This window comes from Fistularia commersonii, chromosome 6 (assembly GCF_037954325.1).
Source record: "Fistularia commersonii isolate RoL2024-O1a breed Wild chromosome 6, RoL_Fcom_v1.0, whole genome shotgun sequence".
Lineage (NCBI taxonomy): Eukaryota > Metazoa > Chordata > Actinopteri > Syngnathiformes > Fistulariidae > Fistularia > Fistularia commersonii.
Window position 1 is genome coordinate 3,280,773 of NC_141289.1, and position 26,165 is coordinate 3,306,937.

At 44.2% G+C, this 26,165-nt stretch overlaps 2 protein-coding genes across 2 annotated transcripts; both read left to right on the forward strand.

The window, feature by feature from the left end:
• Positions 1-3,741: 3,741 nt before the first annotated feature.
• klhdc3l (kelch domain containing 3-like) lies at positions 3,742-12,830 on the forward strand. Its single transcript, XM_086147745.1, has 8 exons — positions 3,742-3,784; positions 8,074-8,258; positions 8,753-8,835; positions 8,949-9,027; positions 9,486-9,532; positions 10,471-10,591; positions 11,606-11,795; positions 11,905-12,830. The coding sequence occupies exons 2-8, from the start codon at positions 8,099-8,101 to the stop codon at positions 12,494-12,496; spliced, it is 1,272 nt and encodes a 423-aa protein (XP_086003871.1). The 5' UTR covers positions 3,742-3,784; positions 8,074-8,098; the 3' UTR covers positions 12,497-12,830.
• A 1,929-nt stretch (positions 12,831-14,759) lies between these two features.
• Positions 14,760-25,402, forward strand: inhbb (inhibin subunit beta B). The gene is made up of 2 exons (XM_086147746.1): positions 14,760-15,666; positions 22,864-25,402. The coding sequence occupies exons 1-2, from the start codon at positions 15,273-15,275 to the stop codon at positions 23,706-23,708; spliced, it is 1,239 nt and encodes a 412-aa protein (XP_086003872.1). The 5' UTR covers positions 14,760-15,272; the 3' UTR covers positions 23,709-25,402.
• The last annotated feature ends 763 nt before the right edge of the window (positions 25,403-26,165 follow it).

The window sequence follows — 26,165 nt, forward strand, 5'->3', positions numbered from 1 at the left end:
AAATCGGCAGATTCAGGTGACCCTAGAGGCTCTTTTAGTACCGCGGTTTAAATCCCTTGTACTCCGAAGATGGACACACTCTTTTAAAGAGCAATGATTCCAACATTGTGCGTTGGAAGGAGCACTTCGAGTAACTCCTGAATCGTCCCGTCCCACCCGAACCCCATCAGAGAAGACATGGGGGACATCACAGTGCGGCTTACGGCCATCCAGGGGAACAACAGATCGCACATCAGCCCCAAGAAAAGGTCGGGAACAGCAACTGCTCCTGTACAAGGCCTTCATAGACCTGGAGAAGGCCTTCGATTCTGTTGCTCGACCGACAATCTGGAGTATACAATCAATACACCACTTAGGCTACCGCATGACAACATGTCAGCCACAATGGTAGGCAACGGTGACTCCAAATCTGAGCTGTTCTTCGTGGAAACAGTTGCCAAACAAGGTTGCATTGTTGCTCCCACCCTGTTCACCATCGTTGCAGCCATACTCCAACTCATTGGCTGAGATCTGCCACAGGGGATCCCAATCCTTTACAGAACTGATGGTATGCTCTTCGACCTCAACAGGTTCAAAGACAAAGGGTAAAGTCCGAGATACCACCATCTTGGAGCTACAATACGCTGATGACAACACCATTACAGCAGACTCCCCAGAAGACATTCGGAGCATACGTAAGGCGTTTCCCAAGGCATACCGAGCTGTGGGTCTGATCTTAAACATCTAGAGGACCCAAGCTCTGTACCAACAAGCCATCATACCAGCCCATTACTAAAGTGGACAACACCACTCTGGAAAACAAGGACCACTTCCCAAACCTTGGTGTGCCGGTGGAGGCTACGCCAAACTCAGAACAAGAGTCTTCAATGACAGACCTGACAGCTCAAACTCAACTTTTGGACTACAAAGCAGTGATCTGACCAACTACATGGACTACACCTGAAGCCAATTGATTCCATGTTACCAAAAATACCAAATGAATGGATAAAGAAAGTATGAATAAAAAGTTTTTTGAAAACTTATGAACGAATGAAGATTCAGAAAAAAAAAAAAACACCCCTATATTTTTGTGTTTATTTGATGACATTTTTTTTTTTAAGTCAAGAAAGATAAGCGAAAATTTGGATTGGATGAAATGACAACAAGTTGAAAACTAGATGAATAAATAGATAAATAAATAAATACAGTAAAAATCTGAAAACAAAAAAAAATTCATGAATGGAAGACTGTTCAAAAAAACAGAAAATAAAGTTAATATGTGTGGGAGACAGTTTTATACTATTCGCACCAAAGCACTTATCAGGCCTATACATACAGTTTATACAGTGTATATTTGTGTTTGTGTTTATACATATGTATATACACACATACATATGAATGAAATTAAAACATACATGCAAACACACACAGTTACACAAGTGTTAGATTATATGCCTTATTTAAGCCTTATTTTCCATCATTGTTTTTTATATTTCTGTATTTTCGTGAGGGGATAAAGAAACACCAGAACACGTGACAGGACGCCAAGTCACACCAACTCAGGTGCAGCGTGGAGGGGATGTTGTCAAACCCACGCTGACGCGCCCGATTTCCTGCTCCGAGGTCAGAACAGGCAGAACCGAACATAAAATCATTACATTAAATTCTTGGCACAAAGTTCAAACTGGGAACGACGAGCACGTCCGCATTTTTAACTGCTGCCATTTGACAATAAACCCGCCGTTAAAGTTACAATAAACTCGCAGATTTCCAGTTTACGTTGGCTCCTAGGGCTCACTGGTGCTCCCAGTGGGAAAACACACACAAGTAAAACAATTTCATTGTTTCTAAAAAGTTGTTAAAAAGGAAATCATGGTGTGGATTATACTTATATACATATATAAGTGTGTGTGTGTGTTTGGATATATTTATAGAACTGGGGACGGACTCTCAGAAATAGTGCTAAAATACTGCGACCAGAAATGCATCTATAAATAAGAGAGAAACCCCAGCAGATGATAAGAAAGCAAAAATTTGAAAAAAAAATTAAACAAATTAAACAAAACCGGAAACAGAATCAAAACAAAACAACACAGCACAAAAACAAAAATGAAATAAAATACAATAAAATCAAATGATGTGTTGATTAATTTGAAAACAAATACTCGTGTATATCATGTTGCTGTGATGCATTCAAAATTGAAATTGAAATTCAATAAACTAAATAATTAAAAATATTTTTTCTCCAGGAATGAATCAATGTCATTCTGTATTTATGTATTTTATCCACTTCTTTTTATATAAATATTTTTGTATCATTCTCATTCCCTCTCTCAATCTATCCGTCTATCTATGTAAGTTATGGGAGGCTTTTGGATGAAATTGATTAACATTATTTAAAAATGAATAAAATTTAGTCAAGTTTAAAATTTGATATTGTCCTACAAAAATCAGCAAGAAAATCATATATTTATTTACTTTATGAATAAATAAATTCATTAATTCATTCTGTCATATATTCATTTTACCACTTGATACATATAAGACATATGTATTAAATGGTAAAATTACCGTGGAATTTTTTTTTTTACTTTTTATAAAATGGCCTTCTTTACACTTTATATGATATGTTCATTTGGTTCTATTGTGAATAAAGGGGATTATACAGTTTATATAAAAAAAATTGATTGTGTTTTGACTATCTATCTATATATCTTACTTAAGTGTTTACATTTCAGTTCGTACTTTGTCAAGTTGCACATCCACTCCTGTACTTGAACATTAAATCTCAATTTGCACATGTTTGATTTTCCATTGCACAAAACTTGCAGTTTACTTGCCAACTCTCTCTATTTGCAACATTGTCCTTAAAAAAATCTTTTTTCAACTTGAATTATGTTTTCTTTGCTTTAACGTGGTTACTCTGTTCATTTGGTTTTCTCGTGGAAAAGATGGGATAATATGGTTTTTACGAAAATAGATTTTGATTTGATTAAATCTATCTATCTATCTATCTATCTATCTATCTATCTATCTATCTATCTATCTATCTATCTATCTATCTATCTATCTATCTATCTATCTATACAGTATATTTATTAATTCATTCATTTATTTTGCTTTATTTATCAATATATTTGCTTACGCACCAACTGACTAACTAACTGACTTATTTTTCCAGTTACTATTTATTATGGTTCAACTTTTCAAAATACTATATTTAGAAAATATAGCATATATATTGGCTTCTTTAACAACCATCACCTGACATTATCAATATCATTATCATTATTATCATTCTTATTATCATTACTGTTATAACTATTATATTACATTTGTCTATAATGAAATATCTTAAAATCAAATATTTATATTTGTTTTTTTAATTAAATAAATGTTTCACATTTTATTTATTCTAAGAGAAAAAAATAAATTAAATTCTTGAAATCATCTCACTTGTACTTCCTAATTATGGCCGCTAGAGGGACCAGTGAGCCGAATCCCTGCCTGTGACGAAGATGCGTTTAAAACCCTCAAAAATAATTGGATATATAATAAATAGTTAACTAAAGTTATATATTAATGTAAACAGAGAGTTGTTTTCGGGTGTATTTTTAATAAAGTTTTATTTTTGAATTAGATTCGAGAATAAGGAGAGACGGTGAAAAAAACAAAAACAAGATATAAACAAATAGTTAGCATGCAAAAAGAGGATGTGATAATTTCCGAGGTTCCATGAACGCACCATGAGTACCATTCTCGGAGGGGCGACAAAAGTGGAGGAAGAGGAGCGGCCGGTTTCTCCGTGAGTACCGAGGTTAAATGTTTTTTACACCGCGAAATGATAACGGGACTGGCAGAGGTGCTCAACGACGGGAATACAATTGTAATTTTTAAATAACAGTTACACCCAGAAGCTCTTAGATAAGTCCGTTTCTCTCTTCTCCCTGGTTTCCTCCCACGCTTCACCGTTATCAGACGAGAAAAGTGAGTTCGCTAGATAGAAGACTTTCACGGATGTGGCGGTTCGGATTTTTATGTGTAACGAGTTAAAAATTGCTTATTAAAACAAAATAAAGTAGAGTTTGGGGGGTTAAAATGAATAAATTAATAAAAAAAGGCTCGTTTCGTGATGTGTTTGATGTTCCCAGCGGGTAAGTGAACGCACCGCATTCCTTCTGTGGTGTTTGTGGGTAACGCTGCTGCCAGCGGGCGTTACTTTAGCTTAACGGTAACGGAAAGTGTTCAGCTCAGAGTTTTATTATTTTTCTTAATTTGTAAACTTTGTTTATTTTATCATGTTTTGGAGTATTCAGGGTGAGGCGGGGGGGGGGGCACCCAGGTTTTTACGGATTTAATTATGCCGTGAATAGTTTGTAAGAGTAGCTAATTACATTTTAGCATTTTAGCTAGTCGGTGTTATTTCCCAAAAGATAAAGTTTTAGCTGATATAATAAAACTTCATTTATTCTGGTATGATATATATTTTTATTCAATTTCTAGTTATGTCCTTTCAATTTACTTTTATTTTTCGTTTTATTTTACACCATAATGGTTGCCCCCCCCATCTTAATTTAACATTGTCCAGTCTCCATTTCCTTACCATTTGTGTGTATTTTCACGAAATTCAGTTTGTTTTTGTGTAATTTTTGCGATATTTATATATATATATATGAATGGAGGCCTTCCAGCTACTTTTAATACTTGCGTGACTTTTGCAGGTATTTTTTCCTGTCAAAAAAATAAAACAAAACAAAACACATTAAAACAGCAAACTTTTGGAGACGCTAAAGAAATCAATACAACTTTCAATGCAAAGCATTTACTTTTGAAATACAGGACTGTCTTAGAAAATTATAGTATTGTGATAAAGTTCTTTATCTTCTGTAATGCAATTACAAAAACAAAAATGTCATGCATTCATTACAAGTCAACTGAAATATTGCAAGCCTTTTATTATTTTAATATTGCTGATCATGGTTTACATCTTAAAGAAAACTCAAAAATCCTATCTCAAAATATTAGAAAATCATGAAAAAGTAATTTTTGTTTATCTAATTGCATTACAGAAGATAAAGAACTTAATCACGATATTCTAATACAGTCCTTTAGAACCCCCTTTACTTTTCCTCTAATTCATCTGTCTCAGAGGTAAACACAGATGATGCAAGTGACGCATAACCATGACGACTGTCTGGTTGATGAACACACAATGACAGTAATTTACGCTAAAGACAACATTGCCTGAACGCTTTGAAAAACAAATCCCACTGATCGGCATCAAACGGGCCAAAACAAATAAAGCCGTGGTGTTAACGCGCCCCAAAGACAGACCTGAATTGGAAAGCGTGTATAGTTTGCGCGAACAGGTGTGTAACCACGGTGTCACGACCCTGCAGCTATTTAATCATGTGACTTTGTCAAGGTGTGATAAAGAGGTCAAAGTGAGGCTTAATGAGTGGCCTGTGTGTCACTGTGGAAAAGACCCACACGCTTCATTAGTCAGTGGTGTCACAGTGCGGAAAATCACCACACACACACACACACACACAAATACACAGGTTCTGTATCTTGAAGGTTGGGAAATGTGGTCAATGTGTCTCACACTTTAGGCGTTTTCTTCTCACAGGGATCAAAATGCGAGGTGATATTTAGTTTTACGACGGGATTTTTAAACACAACTAAGCCCGATCAAAATCAAGAAAACCTCCTTACTTTGTTTTCGCTCGAGGAAGAAAAAAAACATTTGCATGTAAAAACCCAATAGACAGACACATATGAGGGTGCGGGTTATTAATTGCAAGGTTACAGGAAAAAACTGTGAGATAAACCTGCGGAGAGGCCGTGATAAGAAGAAATAAGATAACCACAAGTAGCGTTGAAGTGCCTCGGCAACACAAATTATCCCCAATAAAATCACGGGAGCCATTATAAAGAGCTCCCCGCTGCCGGTATTTCGGCACATTAAGTGCAATAATCAAGATAACAATAAATTGATGAAACAGAACAGCAGGCGCTGCTGGTAGTGCACCGCCCTGATGAGAGGAATAAACAACAACGAATCATTAGAAATACAAAGCACGGAGACAAAGATGCTCTCTAACTTTTAGACACCCAGGACCAGATAAAGTATCTGTAGCTTCTGAAATGAATGACAGATCAATAAATAACATTAAATGTAACATCTAGCTGCAAAAAAGAGTTGGCCAGGGAAAAAAAATTGGACTCTCATAGATTATCAGAGGTCTGATGATGGACGACGACATGCCCGAAAACACACTTTACTGCCACCCCCCCCAAAAAAAAAAAATCGCTAAAACTATCGCAGCCGAAAGTATCGTGGCCGCAAGTAACTCATTAGCTCAAGGACCCAGTGACCGTCATTTATTAATCCGACACACAAAGATTGCAAACAGCAAGGGCCCGACTTGTTTAAACATTCAGCAGTGAATTGTCTTCTAAAGTACTGCATGTATATATATATATATATATATATATATATATATATATATATGAACACAGATATGTTCGGATATGAGTCATGGTGGAAAAATGTGTTCTTAGGTGAGGCAGTGGAGATCGAGTGTGAGCGACAGCCATCAATATTTCACGCGTCCTCGGCATGGCCTTGAAAAGAAGAGGCAGCGGGGAGTCACACTCCCTGTCCTGGCCTGAGGTCAGCCGATCCAGATCCTGGTCCCGTATCCCAAATGCGTCATTTTGAGAAACGGGGTTCAATCCATCAGTCGTGACCCCAATAGCGCTTTCCTCCATGGAAACATGAAGCAAACCCACCATCCCATAATATTCCTCCCTCCTTGTGCAGCAGCTTCAGACCTTATTGTAAGTCTGTACAGTCTGTAGTTCCATCCAGCTGTTGGTCGGGGATGTTGCCATGGCGACCATCAACGAACAGCATAGCAGGATGTAAACTCCCGTGGTGATGCAAGACCGACGTCTTTGCGCAGACCTGAATCGTAAATTTAAAAAATGCCCACAGATAAGAATCGACCGTCCAGGTTTTGTATGTTCGTCCACTAAAAGATACTTTCACTTTCTTATCTTCATTCGCTGTTTTTTAAAACTCTCTCTTGGGATGCGAGATTGACGGCACGGAGGCCAGACCCAAACTCAGGGTTCACCTCAGGACGCCGTTGTAAGGTCACGCTTTGGTTCGCCGCCCTGTTGGTACAGAAAGGAACTCAAGTGTTTACCTTCCAATCTTCATTATTTATTACTTCATTGCAGTGACGTGTGCAGAGGCAGGGGAGGCCGGGCCTCACCTGTCGTCACGGAAAGAAAAAAAAATGCAAAATGAAAAAATAAATGGTTATATTTATTCAGTGATTTGTACTATTAAGTTATTTTCCACGTAGCTTCACCATTTTTAGTTTTTTTTTTTTCAAAATCGCTAAAAAACATTCACATTTACCGTTCAAATATGAAGCAGAGACGTACGGCGATGACGTCAGCGCCTCACCAGCCATGAACATCAACGCACGTCACTGCTTCATTGCTGCGTTTCGGTTCACGTCCCTTCAAAATAAAAGCACAGGATTGGAAAATTCAGCATAAAATTGACCATATGCCCCCTCTGATCCCCCTCTTGCGTTCTTTTACTACCCGAAATGGTCCAGGCAGAAGGCCGTGCGCATAAAGCTCAGCAAAAAGCATTTTCCTTGCCACTGTCGCCTTTCCGTAAATCATTTAAAGAGTGATCTGCTAAAGTGTCACCTGACTGCGTTGTGATTCGGCAACGTATAAATAAAATTTGACCTGAGATCTTGAGGAGGTCAAAGGTCACGCGCCAACAGTCACGCACAGAAACACGAGACACACCGGCCTCTAGGGGGCGCTACAGTCACCGACGACACCGTTGTCGTAATAAAGGCTGGAACAGTTTGAGGGCCTTTGAAGATGTTAAGATGCGATCGTCGTGGAAACGTGATCACATCCTGATAGGACAGAGATTAGTTTTTAAATCCCGCAACCTCGAGAGGAGGCGTCCGCCGTCGCCGTTCCTCGGGAGTGTAGCAGCCGAGCGCGGCCTCCTCTGATCTCGCCACCCGCGCTTGTTTTTCGTGCTTCTTTTAGACCATGGTCCCCTGACGGCGGCGCCATGAGTCACGGCGCTCCGTGCCTGTGGACCCGCCTCCCCCAGAGCGGCCGCTCCCCCTGTGACCGCTTCAAACTGGCCTGCTGCAGCTGGGAAGGGGACGTCTACGTCCTGGGGGGCAGAGACACCGGCTACCTCAGGGACTTCTGGAGGTACAGTGTGGGTAAGAGACCCCCGGGGTGAACACGGCGTTGCCACGGCGACTCAAGAGCCCAACGGCCGACGGGAGAAACCGCATTCTAAACCTCCAGTTTTACAACTGAAATACAAATTTGACACAACAGTTGAAATCGAATCAAACAAACTACGGCATCTTCTGCATTCATCCTTATTGATTTATTTCATTCTGATTTTTCTTTTGCAAATAATTATTATTATTTTTTTTTTTGTATATATCTTAATCATTACCAAGCAGGTTGATGTGATTTGTTAAGATTTGTAATATAATTCTAGCTTTTCAGGCTTATTCTCTGGGAAATACCCTTCGTGGTTATTTATGTTATTTAAATTGTTTTTTTTACAGTTTTCTGATGATTTTTTTTCAACATTCAGAGATGATTAGACTAAATCTACGATGCTATTCAACCCTAATTCGCGCGTAACTTCTTGCCGATCGATGTGGAAACTCTACAAACTGTGTGACTCTTGCCTTTGCAGTCTGCAACGCCTGGACGGAGTTGAGCTGCAGCGGTGAAGCAGCACCAGAGGAGCTAGAGGAGCATTCTATGGTCGCTCATGAGGTGCGAACACATCCACGCCACTTCCTGTCCGGTCTCCGCCATCGTGTTTATATTCCCTGCTTCCGTACGTCCCCCCGTATCGCCGTCATGCTGAAGACGTCTGACCTCCGCAGGGTTTCCTGTACGTGTTCGGCGGCGCGCTCGACTCGGCGTACAGCCGGTGGCAATGTCCTCTCTGGGTGTTCGACATCGGTGAGTTTCTGTGGAAGCTGCGGGGTTATCAGCAACTTCCTGTCACGTCGGCGGGGGGGAAACACACTTCAGATACAAGTCAGCATGGCGGAAAATCATGCTTTAACTGGACCCGAGAAAAAAACAAATGATCAAAACTTCATAACAAGGCCTGGTAATCAGTTACAACAGAAGTTATTTGAGTGCTAATTAAAAGGTGATGAGCTGGTAATAACCAGCTCATTGTCCATCAGAAATATTTGAAGTATGCCGTTAAACAAGCAAAAGTGTGCTTAATAACCATTTAATAGGACGATAAGCTGCGGACAATACAAAATCCCCATTTGTGGATTACAGTCATTCCAAGGTGTAAACACACATCTCCAGCCTGGGAAAGAAAAAAAAATAAATACCAGGGCTTGTTGGTTCGCGTTCCCTCGTTGTGACCCAGGTGTTCTCCTGTTCTCCATCTCTCGCAGCCAAACAGAAGTGGGTGCAGCGGCAGGCGAAGGCGTGTCGCCCGCAGGTATGACCGTCCTCACATGCTGACGCTGGTCGGCTGTCACCTTTTATCCGCTGGCGGGGGATTCAAAAAAAAAAAAAAAGGGGGGAAAAAAAATGAATCCATGAAGGAAACAATTTCCTGCACATTTTCGACACATTTTAAGCAAACGTTTTTTTTTAGCCTAACTTCGTGCCATTGGTGTCAAATTGTTGCACAATTTCCAAAAATTCTTAAGGGATGTTTCTCATATTTTGATCTTTTTGAATTAATTTGAGATTTTAAATATGCATGTGTGTGTATGCACAGATATATTTGTATGCATATATATATATATATATATGTAGATCTCTATATTTTTTTAATTATAGCAGTGTATATATATATATATATATATATACATGCATATATATGCATGCAAAAAAATATATGCATGCATGTGTATATATATATATACATATATATATACATACATATATATTTATTTATACACATGCATGCATATATTTTTTTTAATTATAGCAGTACATATAATTATATATATATTTGTATATATTTTGATAATAACAGTTTTCTGGTTGGTTGTTTTGAGGAAATATCTGATGTCTTTTTAAGCTGACTTTAGGCTGTTTTTGACAAATGTTCACACAAGTTTCCCTAACTTTCAGGAAATCTTTTTCACATTTTGGTGCTTTTTAATAAATGTATCAATTTGAGATTTTACATCTCAAAATATATGTATTGTGTATATGCACTGGACTTTTTTTTTTTTTTTACTTGTTACAGGCATTTTATTTTTACTTGTTTTTATTGGTTTTGTTATTTCCAAATGGAAGCCTGGCGGTTTCCCCCCCGCTTTAAGGTTTTAAAAAAACATTAACATACACAGACATGGAAAACGGGAACAGAACAATGATGAGTAAGCTAACTGTGTGTGTGTGTGTGTGTGTGTGTGTGTGCAGACGGGGACACCCTCAAACAGGAAGGGCCACAGCGCGGTGGTGGACGGTTCCTCCATGCTGCTCTATGGAGGCCTGGTGGACATGAAGGGGTCCTCGCAGGAGTTCTGGAGTTTGGACTTAGGTGAGCCCCCTCCTTCCCCTAAATATACGTTTTATTTTTCCTAAAGTAAGGATCCAGAAACAAGTATTACAGTTTGCTGAAACTTAACTGTGATGAGCTTTTCGAGCGTACAAGTATTTGGTTTTAGCACATTTTAGCTCCCGATGTGTGAAGGCGCGTTATGTTATGGAAGTCGCCCCGACCTTCATGCCAACCCCCCCAGAGCTTCAACCGCCCCCGCAGGCCAAAAAGAAAACAGAAAACGTATTAAGAACGCGAGCCAGAAGTCATTTGAGTCCATCAGAGGGACAGCACACGTTAGATGTTCTGGAGATAAAATTTAGTCTTATATGGTTTGGACACGGGACACAGTGAAAGATGATTCACAGTAGCCAATGGAGAAACCAAAGGGGGGAAATGAGAAGCGATTTAAACAAGAACCAGAAAAAGAGAAGTCGCACGGAACTGCCGTCATTAAATGAGGTCAATATTTGAATGAAATACCAACTAACTAACCTGGAAATTCAGAAAGAAGGCTTTTTTAATTCACGCAAATCAACTTCAAAAATTGGCAAAATATCTCAACGAAATATGTGAAATTAGCAATAATTCTCCACCAAGGTTGGACGAAATCACCCTTTAAATATTATTCAGGTTCAGTGGAGGCACTGAATTATCCAGACAAGTGAATGAGTGAATGAACGCTTGTATGATTATATGATGACAGTGAGAGCAGGATCTCGGGAGGTCGGAGGTCAAGACAAGGTCATGAGCGAATCAATGAGTATGAATGAATTTGAGCAACAGGAAACAAACCCGGCCCTTACAAAAAAGGGACAAAAATGACCCAAACAACTGATTTCAGGTGAGTTCTCAAAGTAGGAGCAAAAGTCCTGACGGGTTGTGTAAAGAAAAAAAGAAGAAAAAAAAAAAGTCGACGAAGAGGAGGGCGAAGGAGAGGCCCATCAGGTCGGTCGGGTTCCTTCGGCGTGTCGCGACTCGAACGAGAAATCTAAAAGCGTCTCGGCTCCTCAGACTCCCTGAGCTGGTCACGGCTCTGCGGCTCCCAGCCGGGCTCGCCGGGCCCCGGGCCCCGCCACAACCACTCTGCCGCCTCCCACCTGGGCTGCATGTACCTGTTCGGGGGCCTGAAGGGCCTCAGGGAGCAGAGGGACTTCTGGAGGTGGAACTCTGCCAGCCAGACGTGGACGTCACTCAAGACCAAGTAAACCCCCTTTGGCAACACATACACACACACACACACACACACACACACACCTGGAACAAGTGACGGTCCCAAGGTCATAATGGTTGCACCCAACTCCCTCTGGCAGGTCGGGCCCCTCCAGGCTGATGGGCCACTCGGCCGTCACCCACCGGGACGGGATGCTGCTGTTCGGGGGCGGCGAGAGCCAGAACGACCCCCAAAACTGCCTGTGGAGCTTCAGCTACGCCTCCCAGACGTGGAGGCAGGTGGCGGCGTTGGACGGCGCCGGCGCACCGTACAGGATCCACCACGGCTGCGTGGGCCTGGGCTCCGGATACGGCCCGGGGCCCAAAGCGGGGCCCGCGTCCCAGGGCCGCGGGACCAGGATCAGGCCCTTCAAGAACAAGTGCTTCCCGGCGCCGCTGACCTTCCTGGGTTCGGACGGCGCCATCGAGCTGCAGACGTTCGCCCTGCGGGAGAGCGACGGCGGCGACCGGACAGAGCCGGAACGGCGCGCCGTCCAAAGGAGCTGCCTGACCTTCGAGAACAAGGCCTTCAGGAAACACTGGAGCTGCTCCGACGAGGACCAGGACGAGGAGGAGGACGACGACGAGAACATTAACCAGCACCTGCCGGACCTGCTGCTGGTGCTGGGAGGGAGGCCCTGCTCCCCCAGCGGCCCCCTCGCCGTGTGGCAGATGACCCTCGGTGACCCCTGACCTCTGAACCCGAACCCTTCACTGACACTATTTTTACACGTCGGTTATTCGGACGACCTATTCGTCACTTCAGGAAAGGGAGTAGAACCTCCGGCTCTGAGCCGCGGAAGAGGAAACCCCCACCCTCTAGTGGCCCAACCAGAGATTATTTTTTTATATCAAAGACTGAAAAAAAATAACCGCCAGATTACAAAATAAGAGCATACTAAAAGTGTGAGTGTTACTGTTTTTGCTGTTTTCTTGTCCATATTTAACCGAAGCAGATATAAACACAATGTGTTATTTTTGTACCGCTGCCTTCTCCAATTCAGGGCAATAAACTGGCTTCAGTTTGATTTCACGTGCGTATACTTTGTTTGTTACACACATATAGATGCGTAACAACGGCTCGTGTATGAAAAACCACATCTCTTTCGATTGCTTCAAAATAAAAAACAAAAGGTAAATATAAATGGGTTTTTGAAATCCTACAGCCTCCAGACACCAGGTGGCGCCAGAGAATCGCGGTCGTTTTTTTCTCCTTGAATGCAAAGTGACACAGGCAAAATCTGGAAGATTTCTTTGTAAAAAATAATTTGCATGTGATTGAATCATTATGAACTCAGGTATAAGGAACAGGTTTGTTGGCCCAGAAATCAATATGACTATCAATTAACTGCATCTGTGCCGATTAATCGCGATTTTTAAATAATTTATCAATTATTTGAGGGGCTATTTCTTGCTATTATTAGAGAATAGCCGGCCTGTCTCACCACCAAAGAAGACTAGAATTATAAATTATCACAAAAAATATCTGACTAGGGAAACATACCTATCGTTAAGCAATAAAAAAAAAGTAAACAATATATAAAAAGCGTGTAGATACATTTAAACAGCTATGCGTGTATATATATAATTGGAGGTGTTTTTACATTAAATTAAACAACCTGTACATTAAATGAAATTAAAGGGAGTTTTTTAAATTAAATAAATGAAAAAAACCTGGATGAATTTAAAGATAAATATCTAATACAAGAGATATTTTTATACCATGTAGAAAAGACCTCTAGATTTGGAGATCGAGAAGAAGACCAGGGAGAAAATGAGTTTTTCAATCAAATGAAAATAACGGTAAGATTTGCACTATTTTTATTTATGTATTTATTCACCGGTTTTCTATTATTTCTATTTTTATTTAATCCTATCCTGGGTGTAATGACGCATCTTGGCCAGTAGATGGCGCTGTTTGTCCGGTAACGCGCGCTCACGTTGTCCCGCCGCTTCCAACTCCGTTTGCGGTCATTCACAGCTTTTCTTTCTTTCCTCTTTTTTTCTTCTCTTTTCTTTCCAACTTCACTTCCCTCTCTTCACTTTTGACAAAAGTAACGTTTTGTTGTTGTTTTTTGGTTTATTAGGCGAAAAAAAAAATTTTAAAAAATGAGCGTTTTGCACACCGAAAAGAACAAGGTGTGCGCGCGCGTACACGGCAACACGGTAATAACGCGTTTGAGGGAAAGTATATTAGATTTAAAGGTAAAATGTGTGAAATAATAATAACGTTAATAATAATAACACTGACGACAACAGTAACAGTAATAATAATAATATTGATAATAAATTTAATGTCTGTCTGTCTGTGCGTGTGGCTCATTCCTCATTACACAGTTATAATGCAAGATTGAGGGCCAAAAATTGGGAATTATGATCCTAAAAATTAGTATAATACAAATAAAAAGTATATCTGCTTGTCTGTCTTGTGCACGCGCGCCGGGGTGTGGCGCATGCCGCCTCATTTCTGACATCAGAATAGCGCAAGTGTTATTACACAAGCGTTATTACGCGTTAATAACACAAGTATGACATGAAAATGACAGGGTTTTAAAAGAACAAAAAAAAAAAACAACAAAGAGGGATAATGATAAATTCCACCGTGCGGGTAATTATCTCCACGGTGACGATCGGATGATGTGTCACGGGTGGAAAATGGAAAAATAACACCGGTCGTGTTATCATAACAACAACCGGGCGGCGGAGAGTCGTAGTAGCCCGGTAATCCCTCGCATCCGGTTGGTCGAGCGACCCACGTGGTTTGGGCGCCTCTATAAAGAGTTCGGGTGCCGCGCGAGCCCCCGTGGTCGTGAAAGAGTGAGAGAGTGAGAGAGGAGGAGTGAGAGAGAGAGAGAGAGAGAGAGAGAGGGAAAGAGTGAGAGAGCGACTCACCGAGGCGGCATCTCGTCAGGACGCGCACCGGACACCGGGCGCACCGGTCCGTGGGGGGGGGAGGGGGTGGGGTGCGACACGCGCACGCGCACACGTTCCTGCGTGGGGGGGTGTGTGTTCAGGTGTGTGTGTGTGTGTGTGTGTGACCGGAAGACTACCGGACTACAACTGGACTTTTTTTTTTTTTTTTTTTTTTTTTTTTGGTGTTTTCTTAAAAGTGCGTGTCCGCGTACACGCCACGCCACGCCACGCCACGGAGATGGTTTCCCGCCGGACGGCCCGTCCACGGTGACCGGAGTTTAATTAGCCACGCAAGTTCGCTGTGGAATATATAAATTTTTTGTTTTTTTATTTTTATTTTGAACACCTTCTGGATCTTTTGGGCTGCGTCTAATTCCTGGAGCAGCGGCGGATGTGCACCTGGGACTTGTAGTTTTTATCAAGATTTAATATTTTTTTAGAACTTCAATTTTTTTTCTTCTCTCAAATCTCGTCATCGTTGTTTTGTTTTTGTTTTGTTTTGTTTAATCTCGCGTGATTTCCCTCCCTCCCCCCCCCCTCTCCACCCTTTCGCGACATGAGCGCGTACGGCGTGGCGTGGTCGTGCCTGTTGGCGTGCGTCCTGGCGGCGCGCTGTTGTTGCGGTGGCGGCGGTGCGGAGCCCGCGGGAGTCGTGCGGGAGTCGTGCGCGTCGTGCGGGCTGCGGGCGCGCGCGGAGCAGGCGGAGCGCGTCAATGTGGACTTCCTGGAGGCGGTGAAGCGCCACATCCTCAACCGGCTCCAGATGCGGGACCGGCCCAACATCACGCACCCGATCCCCAAGGCGGCGATGGTGACGGCGCTGCGGAGGCTTCACGCCGGCAAGGTGCGGGAGGACGGGCGGGTGGAGATCCCCGCACTGGACGGACACGCCGCCTACGGCAACGACGTCCAGGCGGAGACTTCGGAGATCATAAGCTTCGCCGAATCAGGTAATCGATCGACTCGATCGATCACCCCCCCCCCACACACACACACACACACACACACACACACACACAGACCCGCATGAACCCGCACGCCTCATGTTAACAAGGGAAAAACGTTTTTAATATTGATTTTTTTTTTTTTTGGGGGGGGGGGTCTCCCACACCCACAGACACACACACACTCCAGGAAAATGAAGGGGTCACACGCACGCGCACACACACACACCCCACACTGATAATAAAGGGGGTCACACACACTTATGTTACGGAAAATCAAGGGGTCTCACACACACACACACACACTCCACTGATAACCAGTGGGTGCATTTGGGGGGGTGATGCGCGCACACACACACACAAACACATACACACACACTACTGATAATCAGTGGGTGCACATGGGGGGTGTCATGCACGCACACACACACCATCCACTGATAATTCAGGGGGGCATTTATGATCACACGAACGTGCTCATACACACCCTGATATAAATAAGGGGGTGCACATGACAGGGTGCATGCGCACACACACACACACGCACACACTCACACACACTCACACACACACACATACACACGCTCAACTGATAATCCGGCAGATGCTCATAAAGGTCACTGGATGGAAGAACCCAGTTTTAGGTGGGGAACCAATAAGGAGTTCTCTGATTGGCTGCTTGTCTCTGTCCTCTCACAGTGTAAGCGTGGACACACACACACACACACACAAACACATACACACACACACACACTCACAATACAATTGAAATCATCAGCCACTTGACAAAATCCGCTAATTGTCAGGTGGCTGTGTGAGAACCACAGTGTCTTGAGTTCTTTGAACACACACACACACCTACACACACACACACACACACACTGACGCACACATGTACACAGTGTGTCTTTTCCCACCAGCTCGGAGCCCGGTACAGGCTGGGAGCTGGAACGGTAGCGGATCTGTGTGCCGCCCCCCCCAGGCACGTCAGAGAACACACACACACACACACACACACACACACACACACACACACACTTGGAAAAAAAAGAAGCCAGCGGTTATTAGAACAGCTTCGTTGTGTTCTCTCCTGAGCCCACATGTCAACGGTAAAGACCTGGAAAAGAACAAAATAAACACACACACACATACACACACAGATAATTGGTGTGTGTGTGTGTGTATATTTGCGTATATATATTTATATATATATATATATATACATAAAGAATTTGAAAAAAAGGAAATCACCCGGAATAATGCATGAGACATTTGAGCACGGAGCGGGCTGAGGGTGTGTGTGTGTGTGTGTGTGCGTCTGTGCATGTGTGTGTCCATATTGCAGCGTTGTAAAGAATGCTTTTGTGGTTCTAAAGGTTCACTGGGCTCCTTTTTTTTTTTTTTTTTTTTTTTTTTTTTTTCTTCATCTTCTACTTTTTCCTCTCTCTCTCTCTCTCTCTCTCTCTCTCCGGGTTCTATTCTTCCTCACACCTTTGAGCCTTTTGTGTGTTATTGTGCGCCGGCTCTGGCCCGGCTCCCTTTGCTCCCTTTGCTCCCCGGTCCCCCTCCCTTCCCTCCAGTCTTGCCTCCTGGCCAGCTGGCTCGCGACCCCACAGATCGGACGCTGCCAGCCGGGGCCGCGGCTCAGAGGCGAGGTCTCCAGAGAGCTGCGAACCCCCCCTTCCCTTCAAAAAAAAAAAAAAAAAAAAGGGGGGGGTTGTTGTTGTCACAGTTTAGTTTGGGGGGGGGGGGTTGGCATGTGTGGAGGCGGCGGCGAGCCAAGGGGAAGGGATGAGGTGTGTGTGTGTGTGTGTTTTGGGGGGGCGGGTTCCCGCTACCGGCTCATCCCGGCGCTCCTTCTTTCCTTTTGGGGGTTCTAGGGGTCAGAGGTCACGGGTGGGGTGGAGATGGACCCCTCTTTTCCAGGATGGGAACCCGTTCCCCCGTTTCTTTTTTAAAAACTGGTCGGGGCATGGCGGATTATTTTGTAAGTGTTTATTATTTTATCGCCACACTTTTTTTTTTTAAATTCTTCATGACAATTTTTGCTTTTCTTTCAGGTGATTTTTTTTTATTATTATTCATTTTTCCAGATGATTATTTATTTTTTTTAAATGGATCCTTTTGGACTTTTTTTTTTTTTTCAAGAATATTTTTCGATACATTTTTTTTTTTTTCTTTTTTTATCAACATTTTCACGACGACTCGCCCCTCGTCAATGTGCGCTTCCCGTCGCGGCCGCTAGGGGGTTCCGTGAGCCCGTCGAAGCGGCGGCGTCCGAGACGGAGAATGAGGACGGGAGGTCATTAACTCGGGCGACGCTCCTCCTCCTCCGTTCAGGTCGCCGGGTTTATTTGGGGACACGGGTCTTTCTCGAGGGAGCTGTCAATCACGGCTGCTGGAGCCGCTCGACGCAGAGCCCTCACGAGTGCACGTGTGTGTGTGTGTGTGTGTGTGTGTTTCCGTCCCCCAGCGGCCCCCATGAATCATTCATGCGGCGTCATTGACAAAAAAAATGGCGGTCATCGAGCCCTTGTCCCACCCCCCCCCTTCCCAGGTGAATGGACCGACCCAATCGAGCACCGCTCACTGTTTGGTTTGATCCGAATGAGAATTGTGCGCCATTACCACAACACACACACACACACACACACACACGTGGACACACACAGCATGATTGACAGGTCATCATGGGGTTTGGGGCTGAACCAATCAGAAAGAACCATCCAATTTTTTTTATCGGTTTCAGCGCCGCATCCCGAATTTAACAGAAAGTCGAGTTGCCACGGCGACGGCGGCACAGACGGCCTCCGCCGGTTGACCGCTGAAATTCGACTTGTAAAAAAGCGGTAATAACTAGACTGACTTGCAAAACAATGGGGTTTTGAACCTAAAGTTTTGATCAATATGGCGATTGAAATGTTTAAATTGTCACGATTAAAAGGATTTTTGATGACGTTGAATTAAAAAAAATATAATAATAATAATAATAAAATAAAATAAGATAAGAACAACCTTATTTATCCCGAAGGAAATTGTTGTGCCAGAGTTTCAAGTTAAACATAACAATCATAGATAATAGTAGGAAGGAGAGAGAATAAGAAATACAATAAAATATAAAGTGTCAAAGTTAAGGCTATCAACTGTTTTAAGGTCTTAAAAAAAAAAAAAAAAAAAAAAAAAGTTGAATTAAAGTAATTATAATAATAATAATAAATAATGAAATAAATAATTAAAATAATAAAAAAAATAATAATATTATTTTCCCTATGTAATAGCAGGCGTGCATTCTCCCATTCGAAACAAAGGCTTGGTGTTTTTTAGAGCCAAACTGCTGCCGCTTCAAACGTGGCCCCTCCTCCTCACCTCATGCGGAGCCCGTCCCCGGAGGCCTCCGCGGCGGCTCATCCCCGCCACGCCACACCCGTGTCCCCCCTCGCCGCGTGTGGTCCTGTCGACGGCGGCTTTGACTGACGGCCTGGATCCCGGCGGGCCGGGCGTGTCGGGGCCGGATCCGCGTTGTCGGGGCGTCGCGTAGGAAAAAGCGTCGGTGGGCGGGTGTCAGTTTAGCGGGAACACCTTGAGAGTGTGAAAAAGATGGAGAACGCCCGGCTCTAGTGCTTTTGTTTTTCATCCGCTATGACATTTAAAACACACAATCGGCCGTACATCCTCTTATTGTCCTGTCGTGTCTCATTTAAACAATCGAATTGGGATTTTTGCGTCATGTTTGCGTGTGTTTTTGATAAACAAATCATCCCACCCGGATGCCATCACAATTTTTTGTTATTTATAAAGTAATTACTTACCTTATCATCATTAAACCATCATCTGGTTGCCCCCTGTCATCCACGTTTCCACGGCAACACCAGCCTCACAGACTGGCAGACGAGCATTAGCCAGGTCTTATAGCGGTTAGCGGTTAGCGGTTAGCTCCCGCTTCCACTTTCTGTTGAAGCAGCAAAGTAACAACAGCTTGAATGTTAGGCGTCGAAGGGCTGAGGCTCACTGTCCTAAAAAAGAAAGAAAAAAACAAATTATCTTTGTATTATTACATATATATATATATAATGTAAAAATACTGTTTTTGGAATCGGTGTCGCAGTGTTATAACTATAACCTTTAAATTGGTTTAAAAACAGCATATGAATTCTAACTAAAAAGCTGAAAAAAACAACAGAAAAACTTTCCGCGATGAAGAATTTTCTTGCGTTTTTTTGTTTTTTTTTGGGGGGGGGGGGACTTTTTGATATGTATTTTGAGGATAAAAGCGAGTTTTTTAAAATTTATTTTAATAATAATCTTGTGACCCCCCCCCCCCCTCCCTCCTCCCCTCCTCGCATCCTTGTCTCATGACCTCCAGTTTGGGAACCCCCTCCCTCCCTGCACATTGAAGCGGTCCAAACAAAGCGCGGGACACATATCTGGAGGGAGTCGTGACTTTTTTTTGCTTTTTTCCATCCCCCACCACCACCACCACCACCCCTTTTAGTTTTCCCATAAGGGGGAATTTCAAAGTTTTTGACAGCGTCATAAAACAAACACACAAAAAAAAAAAAAAAAAAAAAAAACGCTCCCCAGTCTTGCGTTGAATTATCTCACTGTCTCCGTTCGGAAATCACCTTGCCGAGTGGCTAAAGTGGCGTGACGGTCCCCCCCCCCCCCCCAACCCGAGCGAGAAATCTTAACTTTGAAAGTATCCGACCTTCCCGAAGGTGGGTAAAAATAACTTGAATGGGAACCTTATGAACGCACGCAGTCATCCACCAGTCATCTGAACAAATAACAACGGCGCGCTTATCTTCCCCAGCGCTTTTATTTCCCATCTCTGGGATCCCCCCCTTTTATTTTGACATGTAACTTTGTTTATTTTTTATTTGCACCCCCCCGAGCTTCCCCGCGAACTGTTCTGGGGCCGAAATGAGAACCGCGGCGGATTTTTAAGTCTTACATTTCTTTATTTACGAGGCGCCAAACTGTCTTCTCGGGGGGAAATTTCCCACGTAAGGCCTTCTGCCTCGACCGGTCGGCGTAAAAAGAGAGATGGAAAGAGATAGAAAAGAGTGCGGGGGGTTTTCATTGATCAATTGCTATGAAAAGCATTAGCATTGATACTTAGCTTCACCAATAAAGCGTTCCTATTCATAATATTCATTGGTGTACATTCAGGAGCAGAAAGCTAATTATCAAAATTTTTTGAAAAGTCAATTTTTTTTACGAATAGTACATTAGGCCAAGCTTCCAGATGTGACCTTACTAGCATCCGCTAATGACGGTGTGAGTGCAGCCCGAGATGGAGATATTATGTCATATCGCCCAGTGGAGTTAGCCTACAACGGCTAACCGATTGCTAACCGCTCTGATCCACCAGGGGAGGAACGTCAACGGGAAAATATGAATTAATTCTTTTAAAATATGTAAATATCAATCAATTTGTGGAATAAACAGCATAGGCTACCCAGGGAGAATAAACAGCATAGGCTACCCAGGCGATTAGCCATGCGTTTACAGAAATACATGCTGGATAGTCAGATCCCCTTATTCGGACAAACAAGAATAGCGTCCCACCCCAAAAAAAAAAAACCATAAAAACTCAAGATGCCCCCCTCCCAGCTCTGGTTCAGCATGGGTGGACGTGAATGTGCGCGATGCCGGTCTAAACAGGTCCGAGTGCGAATGCAAAGCTTGCGGGCGGCGGGAAGAGGCGCCTTTAAGAGGAAGGGCAGCGGGTTGGGGGGGAGGTGGAGGTGGGGTTGCCCCCCCTCCGCCTTTGGTGGCCACATGTTGACACTGACACGCACTAATCAGTCGGCAAACAAAGTAATTTAGCCGCTTTCAAGGCGTCGCTACGCTCGAGGACGTCGCCACCGGATCGCCTGAAATAGAAACCTTTCAAGTCGCCTCGGGGTGGAAGGATGGTGGTGGGGGATTTTTTTTGGGGGGGGGGGGGGAGGCAATTTGGAAGACATCATTAGGGCTTTGAGGGAGAGAGGGATGAGGTGGAGGGGGTGTGAAATTAAAAAAAAAAAAAGGTGCCAGGGGAGAGCCCATCGCCACCTTTTTTGGACACCCCGGAATCTCTTCATTGTACGTCGCAGAAAAGTACCCTGTGTCATGTAAATGGACCCCCGCCCGTCGCCGCCCCCCCCCCGCCCTCGTCGCTGGAAAGCCACGCGTTTGAATGGCCGGCGCTGCGGCGCGGCGCTGCCGTCTCCCGGCGCCTCACAGTGGGCTTTGTGCTGTCACTCTGAGGAAGAGGAGAAGGAGGAGGGTGGGGTTCACTGGGGTACCAACAGTGAACTCGGTGAACCCCCCCAACCCAGGAGTCTCGGCCACCACCCTCCCACCTCGATTCCACTCTCTCTTTCCCCCCTGACAAAACCGGACCTCGCCGCCAGTTGGACCGGCTCCGGGCTCCGACGGCCAATCGGGAACGGCCGCCGAGGTCACCTGACAGAGTGATTGACCGCAGAGGGAGAACAGGGCGCCTCCTGTCAGCTTAGGTGACAGGAGGCGTCTCACTCGGGCGGTTGTTGAGTTACCGCATTGATACTCGAGTACTTAGAAGTACTTGTGTGTACAAAAACATGCGAAACCCGTGTTTTTACCGGCGTGAAAAATAAACCGATTCCATTTGTCTTCGTTGAACCCGCCGTTCAGGTGTGTGTTGTCCAACTGATGTGACAACACACACCTGGAACAGTTTAACCCCTGTGTTGTCTTGCGGGTCAAAAGTGACCCACTACCATGTTTAGCTGTAGAAAAAACACCTTAACCTATTTTTTTCCAATTTGAAATTTTATGACTTTTCCGAAAGAGACCCCATAATTAGAAAAAGTGTTATTTCTTTTTTTTTTTGTTTTTGTTTACATGTGAGCTGTACACCACTAGGGTACAAAGATTGTCTTATTAGTCATTTTTAGGACAAGGGGAGTAAATAAAATGTTAAGATCGCACAAGGGTTAAATGTCGCTGTGCTTGGTTGTCATGGAAACGGTCCAGCGGTGATATGACGTGCCCTCTTGACGGATGACGGAATTCTTGACTAAATCTTTGGGGCGAAATTTGTGCAAGGGCGAATGACAAAACTATGGTAATTCTTATTTCTGGAGGTCATGAGCTTTAAAAAAAAACCCTTTAAAACCGGATCTTTTTCTGACTGACGAAGAATTCGCGCGTCGTTTTTTTTCTTTGTCTCCGCAGACGAATACACGCCGTCCAAGTCCAGCCTCTTCTTCCTCATCTCCAACGAAGGCAACCAGAACCTGTTCGCTTCCCAGGCCAACCTGTGGCTCTACTTCCGAGTGCTGCCGGCCGGACCCGAGAAGGGGCTCCGGAGGAAGGTGACCGTCAAGATCCACTACCAGGAGGCGACGGCGGCGGCGGCTGGTGGGGGGGCGGAAGGCGGCGGCGGCGGCGGCGGCGGCGGCGGCGGCGGGAGGGGTACCGGCCGCTGGGCTCTGGTGGAGAAGCGGGTGGATCTGAAACGGAGCGGTTGGCACACCTTCCCCCTCCTGGAGGCGGTGCGCGCCGCGTTCGGCAAGGGCGGTCGGCGGCAGGACCTGGAAGTCCACTGCGACGGTTGCGAGGCGGCCGGCGTGGCGCCGGTCCTGGTGGACGCCGCCGATCCCTCCCATCGGCCCTTCCTGGTGGTGCGCGCCCGGCAGGCGGACGGCAAGCACCGCATCCGCAAACGCGGGCTGGAATGCGACGGCACCAGCGGCGGCCTCTGCTGCCGCCAGCAGTTTTACATTGACTTCCGCCTCATCGGCTGGAACGACTGGATCATCGCGCCGGCCGGTTACTACGGTAACTACTGCGAGGGGAGCTGCCCGGCCTACATGGCGGGCGTCCCGGGCTCCGCCTCCTCCTTCCACACCGCCGTGGTCAACCAGTACCGCATGAGAGGCATGAGCCCGGGGTCGGTCAACTCCTGCTGCATCCCCACCAAGCTGAGCACCATGTCCATGCTGTACTTCGACGACGAGTACAACATCGTGAAGAGGGACGTGCCCAACATGATCGTGGAGGAGTGCGGCTGCGCCTGACCTCCGTCCGTCCCCACCTACGCCCGCCCGCGCTCCCGCCCGGGCCTTTTGTACAAACAGGACGTCACCTTACGGTACACATATACCATATATCCATAGCTACCGGAGGCGCGGAGCAGACAAAAAGCATACAGGCGTCCCGCAAGGCTCCGCTTTCGGTCCTCCGATGTTCACTTATTACATTACTGACTAAAACGCAGTTGGGCGATAATGAAACGCAGATACGCTTAGAAAACCGGCGCATACAACCGGGGCCGAGCGGCGGCGTCAGCCGTCCGTTGGCGGGTGGGACGAGAAGGGAATGACTCTCACCAAAAAACTTTCGCTCTAGTTTGCCATTTCTAGTTAAAAAAAAACAACAACAACGACAACGACGCTCCCCTCTGGCGCCTCCCCGTCGGATGAAGACGAGAAAAAAGGACGAGGGGGGGGGGGAGTGGGATCGGACGCCACCATCTTGAAGCACATTTTATTCTTTTTTTTTTTTTCCTAAAGCACTGAACATTTCATCGGCTCCTACAACTCAGAACACGAGCACTTCCCACTCGGACTTCACGGAGAGCCGTCGCCCCTCCCGCTTACTCCCAACCCGACCCAGAGGAGCGCCGCCGACGGCGCCGACAAAGAACTTAGATCTCATAAGTGCACTTCGCTCCCACCCCAACCCACCGGGTGCGCTGGGAGAGACTCCACGGGTTCGGGACGGGGGGAGGGGGTCGTCTTTTTTCGTAAATTAATTTTTTTTTTTTTTTTGGTTGTTTTTGGTCCTCCGGCCCAGCGGGGGGCGCCACGGGTGCGGCGCAGCACTTGCAGAGACTGAAATGCACACCCTGAAATAGCACTTGTATAAAGAAATGCCTTCCGAGGGTACCGAGTGTCCTGTCCTATCGCAGAATAAGTGCCACGCCAACTATGCAATGTATAGCAACCCACGTCCATTAGTCTCAAGCCCCGCCCCCTACACACACACACACACACACACACACACTCTCTTCGGCCCCTCGCTTCTTTATCGATACTTGAAATGTAAATCTTTCGCTCCCGTCCCCCCCCCCCTCCCTTCCCCCTTCAAAAAAAGCGAATGATTGTCGTGACGTTTTGCACTGAAAAAGTTGCGGGATTGGCGAACACACACATACACACACACACACACACACACAAACATACACACACACACATACATGGCGAATATTAAAAAAAAAAATTAAAAAGAAATCGACAAACGACGAAAAAGAACTGCCATTGAAATGTTATTTTTATAGAAGTAAATTGATTTTTTTTTTTTTTTTTTGTCTTCAGATGTATTTTACCTAATTAATGGAACCAAAGAGGCCGAGACGTCGTACCAGGATGGCCAGGCCATTGAGTTTTTTTTTTTTTTTTTTTTTGTGTACAAATATGCGTTTGGAAAAGGCCTACTATATCAGGGTATAATATATGATTTCCTTTTCTTAGCTCTATTTTCAATCTCTTTATTTTGTACAATACGCAAACTTGTTTGTTTTTTTTTGTTTTTTTTTTCTCGGGTTTATCTTTAATTCTTTTTTTTGTTTTCGGTTTTCTATTTAATAAAAACGTGATTTTTTTTTTTTTTTTTTTTTTTTTTTTTTTTTTAGTTCCTGTTTTAAGAATCATCTAGTCGAATAAATGTCACCTGTACAGTTTTATGTAAAATAAAATGTTTTCTTAAATATTTCATAACTGGTATTATTAATATTTTATTTTTATTTTTTAAAAGAAGACATTGCTGTATTGAAGGACGCCACCTCATCTGACTCTCCACGGATGACCTCGTCACCCTGTCTCTGCAGAGAACGCTCATTTCAGCAGCTTGGATCCATGACCTTTATATTTATTCAGTTACGACCCGCAGCTGGTCACCATAGGCGACGGTAGGAACGTATATGATATATATAATATATATTCATTCTATATATATATATATATATATAGCTCTCAATATAATATATTGAGAGCTTCTAGCTCAGCTCCTTCTTCACAAGGACAGTGAAGCACAGAAGCACCCTCATTTATATACATAAATATATGTAATTGTATACACACTTGTAAATACACATGTGTTTATGTTACATATATTATATACCTTTAACCCATTATTATTACTAATTAATTTATTTATTTTTATCCTTTTTTTTTTTTTTTTCACTATTCGCTATTTTACTATTTATTTTGATTCTTCTCCATTTCTGCTGCTTTAAATAAAAACTAATCTTCTGTCGCTTATCCTGCACTCAGGGTCGTGAGAGGCAGGGTACATCCACTCACTCATTTGGGGCAAATTTTCCCCAATTTTTTCCATTTAACCTGCCGCATGTTTTATCCATCCAATACGCAAAGTCCACACTGAAAGGTCCCCTCGTGGGAATCAACCAGGGTCCTTCGTGCTGTGAGATGGAAGCGCTAACCGATGCATCGCCGTCCCTGCAGATCACGGAT